Consider the following 6,596-nt stretch of genomic DNA (forward strand, 5'->3'; position numbering starts at 1 on the left):
CGAACTGCACCCCTTCAGCCTTTAGCTCACTAAAATATCCCTGAAAGCTTTGTAAATATAGTCTCCCTCCTTAGTTTCTACTTTTATTCGAATCCTATTTTGAAAAGACATTTATCAGTGTTAAACTGCATTTGTACCCAGTGTTGTATTTTTCCTACGCTTGCCAGCAACGTTTTATTGTCACTGGTTATCCGTGTGACTAACATGATCAATTTTTATTCAGAATCTTTTAATTGCTTGTTTGCGTAACGTATATGTTGAGTGTTTTGCTCATTTGACCAATATATTCATTCAAAATATTCTCTCCTGTCAGTTTTGATATTTTTTTTTCGATAATTGATTCATGCTTATGTTAAAAAGACCCTTTGTAAACAAGCCTAAAATATTTGAAGAACAGAATGCATATTTTCTGGCACTGTAATAAGCAGTCATGGATTATATGATTGGATATATACATTTTTTACAGATAATTTATCTCCTTTTAGTTTTATTCTCAGTCCTTAAGATTTTTTTATGCAAATGTTAAATCTTGCTTTTTTAAGTCGTCGAAAAGATGAGTTAATAAGGCTAAGGTTTTCATTTTTATGAAGAAACGTTTTCACAAGCACTATATTTAACGGTTTTTTTTCTTCTCCAGATTGGAAACAAAACACAAATCTGTCTTTTTATTGATTGCATACCACTTATTTCCGTTTTCCACATTTGAGACCTTTAAATGTTCAGTTTTGCGTAGTTGAAGTATGGACGCGCGGACATATATGGGATTCCTAAATTATTCCATTATGGGTGTGAGATGCAGAAGTACGGATCGATTGTCTGTATGGAGCAACGAATCCGTTAGTTGAGCTTAACTTGTTATACAAAAAGAGGTTGATCTTGTTCACTCTATAATACAATTTTATCCTCGAATACATTAACGTTTCATATATACAGAACACGTGCGAATTCAGGCATTTTAAAATATTTCCTGCTGTCATAGTTATGCCCGCCATCAAGAATTGTAAGTGGTTCTTTGAGATTGTACGCGAGGACAGAGGAAGGACTATTAAACACTTCCTTGCATCAAATAATTGTCTTGCAAAAGAACTGACTCAGCTTAGAGTTTACCAATTCTCACTGTGTACAGTATAAGTTAAAATTCTGTCACGAGGCTTTAGTAGAATTGATGAATTAATTATAAACCTATATATGCATGTCAAGGAACCAATAATGTCTTTATTTAATACGAGTCTGCCGCCAATCAAATGCTCTTATCCTAACGTCATAAACAATAGTTTAGAAAGAGTCAAATCAATAAAAACGGGAAGAGAACCAATCTCAATGGTAAAAATGGTGAAAACCTTCACAGTATTTTTGCTTGTATAATTTCGTTACGGTGGTCACTAGAAAGATCCAATGCAACAAATCGCTCTCCATTAGTCTCGAAGCTGATACTCCGAGGACCGTGCAGGCCGTCATCCTTCGAGAGCAGGATCCGCAAAAATACGCCTTCTCCTGTGATCACGTGGATGTTATGCGAATTCTTTCCACAAATATAAACATTCCCCTGACAGTCCGTAGTCATCCCTGTAGGGTAATCCAGCTTCTCGTGACGATATTTGAACTTGACCTCACCCTCTAGGTTCAGGCAAGTTACTGAATTGGTCCCACTGTCAGATACGAAAATAAGAGTCTGAATCTGGTTGGTTATCACATAGTTGGGGCATCTGAAAAGAGGTGTGCCCTTTTTTTCATTCATTATGCACTTTATCTCTTTTCCATCCAGAGAGAAAAACTTCAGACTTGGTATTGCGCTCAACGGATCACACGTAACCACAAATGTGTCCTCTACAAAGGTGATTCCCCAACACTCACACCGTGTTTCAAATGAACCGAAAATTTGTAGATCCTTAATGTAAGTGAGGACAAAGACGGTTTTTTCTCCAGGCACTGTCACAGCCACCTTTTCATCGTCTATTTGCGTCACGTCCCAGGGGCTTTGAGGAAGGATGAGTCTGCTGACAACGTTACAACACTTGTCCAAAAGCTTGACGCACCAGTTGTTCCAGTCAGCCAGCAAAATCTTCCCGTCAGCAAGGTAGCAACAGCCCGATATGCAGCAATCACTCTTATCGTCTGGATGTTTGCAAAAGATCCGGTCTAGATCTTTGACTTGTCTTTTAGCGAAGCTGACTTCCTTAGACTGGGACAAGAAGGATGGTAGTTTGGACGGCTGGGGGACTTCAACAATGTAGGCTTGCTTCTTTACATTCTTTGTTATAGCCTCAAAGGCGGGATCATAAGTCACCTCATAGTCCAAACGTTTGACGGTCAGAAAGTATTTCCGTAATATTTCCTCATAAACATGGCTTTTTAGTTGAAGCTCTCTCTTCGTCTTCGTGAATTCATCATTTCGGTCTTTTACATGCTTCCGGAGATTCTGCAATTAGGAAAATAAATTAGGATCAAGCTAGTATGTTATCATGTGCTGAAACTTTATGAAACTATCAAAACAAAGAGATTTCTTAACCAAAATAAATAAATAAATGCGTACGATTTATTTAGTTCAGGTGGAAATTAAACGGAGATATTACGCAGATTGTTTAGTCTTCATGTGGACATTGCCCAAAGAATAAATGGCACCAGACTATAACACAATATGGTACTAAATTTTTCGATTCCCCCTGGACAAAAGAGTCCTATATCAAATAAAACGTGAAGCAATGAGGTACATTCAACAAGCTCTGCATTTGTTTTGCCATAACTGTTAACCAAACCGACAACAAGATTAGTACGGAAATTTTAAGCGACCTGAATGCTGTATAGAACTTCCACTTGTACATTTTCCCCATATCTCTTCACAATTTGCTGACGGGTACACCACATAAACAAGCCTATCTCGTTAAATATCGAAATATTCTTATTGGTTTATCGTGTGCTGTATAATTATTTCATCCTTACTTACCTTCACTTACTAGTGGTTAGAGCGTCCGCCACAGATGCGGGAGGTCGTGGGTTTGAACCCGGCCGAGTCATACCAAAGACTTATAAAAATATACTACTAACAGATGCCTCGCTTGGCGCTCAGCTTTAAGAGTTTAGTGTTAAGACTGGTGGGCCTGGTGTCGGGATAATATGACTTAATGGGACATCATGCTACATGTCTGCGGCATGATGCTCCAGTTCTAGACGTCACTATAAACCTCCACTGCAGATATCGTAGCAATATGACTGAAAAAAATGTTAAAGATACGTTAAACACACACACACACACACACACACATTTATGTTTTTGGAACACCTATGGTAAATTTGTTTTAACTTATCCTACGTTTCTTTGTTGGAAATCGAGTTAATGAAACAAAGAGAGCTGTTCAAATAAGGATAGACAGGATATTAACATTTGTTGGCGTATTCACGTTGCTAATAAACCATCTTACCTGTATTTTCTTGATCGCATCTGATGCATCTTTGCAGAACGATGAAGTGCGTTTGATGTGAGCACTCAAACTTTTCATGTTGCTTTCATGCATCTCGTCAAATTTCTTGACAAATATGGTCTGGAGAGTCAAGAGGTGCGTGATGGTATCTTCCTGGTACTGGTAGAATCGCTCCATGAGAAGTGTCTTTTTCATCTCTAGAATGTCCCTTTGTTCGCTCCTATCTGCCGACATAAGGCTTCCAAAATAGGCGTACTGCTCCATTGCACTTTCTAGTTTTGTCAGCTCACGGGTCTCTCGGTTTCTTTTAGCCCACTCCAACACTGAAATCACACCGATGCAGTAGCGATGGTTGGTCATGCAATCCCTTGAGTTCAAGTGCAACTGATGATCAGTGCAGTAATACTCTACCTCAAAAGGATTTTCCACACGTGTTCTCAACTCTGTAAGTATTAGTGCCTTGTCGTTTTCTTTGTTATCTGAGTGAGTCTGAATAATATTTCCTTCAGTGCGATCAGGTTTGCACGCTGGATTGGCCTCAGCCGGACGTTTGGATAGCATTCGCGACAGCTCATCTGACTTCCAATGAGATACGTTCATTTTCTCTGCTTCAGAAAACTCGGATTCGAGCGCATGTACGGAATTTTTTCGACGGCTACTTTTGGACTTGACTGGAGTCATCTCGAGAGACCCATCTGATTCGTACCCATTGAACTCTAAACTCACCGGACTAATGGATTGATCAACGTTATTTTCGTCCATGTCCTTGCCCTCATTGCCTGCTTTTTTCAATTTCACAGACATCTTAAGTTAATTAATTTTGTTTTCGCTCTCCTGTTCAGTTGCTCTCGTACAGTCGTTGCACTCCAACGATAACAAATGTCTTTTCCAATAGATTATTTCTATCATATAATTTTCAAAAATGTCCTGACATTGCTTTAGATCCGACATGCAATACGCTTGAATGAGATGAAAAGAAGCGGACATTTGAAAACGAGCGTTTAGCCCACTACCAATCGCTGTAGGAATTTCACTTTTTAGAACCTGCTCCTGTACATAGACTGGAAGTAATGAAGCTCAAAAAGTGCGTGTTCAGTGTCAAATAGTATTTACGTAAATAATAAATACAGTTTTTTGTGCCTCTACTAGTAAATATATTCTCTCCTTCTGAATAAAACATGGACAACATTTTAATGATTATTGTCGGTCAAAAGGAGAGGCTATCAATTACGCCAAAAGCTGGTGCCGCTAAACATTTGCCATGGTTACATTTGTACACTTGATGATACTTAGTATGAATAGATTTGTGTATGATAGTATCAGTGAGTCGTGAAATGAATAATAAGTTTTGTATTGATGTCCGATAGACAAAACCTAAACACACTGGTCTATCACAATGTCCCATTCCTGAGATGGAAATGCGAGTCGTCGAAACCCATAGCAAGTATCAACCTTTATAAATATTTCAGTATGATACCTAACAGAACGTTTTGTTTATTTCGGTGGCCTTATTCAAGAAAGTCCGTATATCTTTAAAAAAAATACTCACACAAATTTAAAAGCACAGACATATGTATTCACATGTAAAAAATACATAATTTAAAATACTGATCATTTTGTCACAAGGTAATATCATTATGTATACGTACGTATATATATATATATATATATATATATATATATATATATATATATATATATATATATATATATATATATATAAACTTTCATTACGCTACATTGGTAAGTTTGCTCTCGGGTCTATGTTTTTCATAGAAGAGTGCAGTGCCGCTGACAGGTAAGACAAATAGGACAACATTCTGAGAACCCACAACGGTCAAGGGATCCACCATCGTCTCGATTTATAATACATAGGGGCCTACTGGAGAAATTTTCCTTGGATCCACAAGTCATGTCTGCGGTCCTGATAGAGTGAGAGAAATCAAAGAAACTTAACCAGAGCACACCTAACACGACCCATTCCTAACGTCACGTTAGAAATAGAAGCAACCAGAACACACATAATACCTATATTTCTTACGGCAACTTTAGAAATAAAAGCAACCAGATTACACCTAACAGGACACATTCCTTACCTTGACGTTAGAAATACAATCAGCTAAATCACAATTAACACGTCACATTTCTCACCTCAAAGTTAGAAATAATATCAACCAGATAACACTTGTCCCATTCCTTACCACAACGTTAGAAACACAAGCAAACACTACTGTTTAAAAATTAGCGTACTTCTTCATGCCTCCACAATACAACGCGATCATAGTTATTTATTACACTTGTAACCGAGATATCGCTACTTTCCTTACCCTCTTACGAGCTAGCAAACCTTACCATTTTTACGGACAAATTGTTTACTGTATTTGTACACTATCTAAATATTGCTGACATTTCACTGACAAGTACCTTTTGCCATTTATAATATCACTAACATTAACCTGAAGCATATCTACTGATAATTACCCTTTGCCATTTATAATATCACTAACATTAACCTGAAGCATATCTACTGATATTTACCCGTTGCCATTTATAATATCACTAGCATTAACCTGAAGCATATCTACTGATATTTACTAAGTACTATTGTTCCCTCAATTTGCCTTGGTAATCCAAAACCCATTTATTTATTTCATTTTCAGGAAATTTGTCTTCAGAGTTACGTTAATTTTTCGATAATAGATTTCATTTTGTTTGAAGAAGTTCAAAAAATTTCAATATTTTCTTTCTCCAACAATTTCTTGACCTTTCGCTTAAATATTTCTCCCTTCATTGAATTGTATATATTATGATTTTCCCTTAATAAGATCAATGAATCCGTAGTGTATAAAGTCTTCCTACTTTTTAATTTGTGCCCATTCCATTCTCGAGAAGACGTTTATCAGCATTATATTACATTTGTACCCATTATTATATTTTTCATACGCTTGCATGCCAGCAGTGTTCCTTAACCGACACTTCTTATTAACGTTATTTACACAACGAATTTTGTACAGAAACTCTTTACGGTCTTGCTTGCTTAAAGTGTATGTAGAATGCTCAGCTCGTTTGACCAATGTCCCCTTTGATTTGTTTCCACGATTGATTCATACGTAACCACGGTCATGCTTCCAGAAAAGGATGATTTCAACTTAATGGTTTTTCTTTCGTCTTCACAAG

General features: G+C 37.1%; 1 protein-coding gene across 1 annotated transcript; it reads right to left on the reverse strand.

The window, feature by feature from the left end:
* Window positions 1-702: 702 nt before the first annotated feature.
* On the reverse strand, window positions 703-4,444 carry LOC149794654 (uncharacterized). The gene is made up of 2 exons (XM_089963955.1): window positions 3,420-4,444; window positions 703-2,419 (listed from the first exon to the last, which is right to left on the reverse strand). Exons 1-2 carry the CDS (start codon window positions 4,221-4,223, stop codon window positions 1,343-1,345), a joined length of 1,881 nt encoding a protein of 626 aa, XP_089820081.1. The 5' UTR covers window positions 4,224-4,444; the 3' UTR covers window positions 703-1,342.
* Window positions 4,445-6,596: the final 2,152 nt, after the last annotated feature.

This window comes from Sinohyriopsis cumingii, chromosome 7, assembly GCF_028554795.1.
Source record: "Sinohyriopsis cumingii isolate HCF-2022 chromosome 7, ASM2855479v2, whole genome shotgun sequence".
NCBI classification, from domain to species: Eukaryota; Metazoa; Mollusca; class Bivalvia; order Unionida; family Unionidae; genus Sinohyriopsis; species Sinohyriopsis cumingii.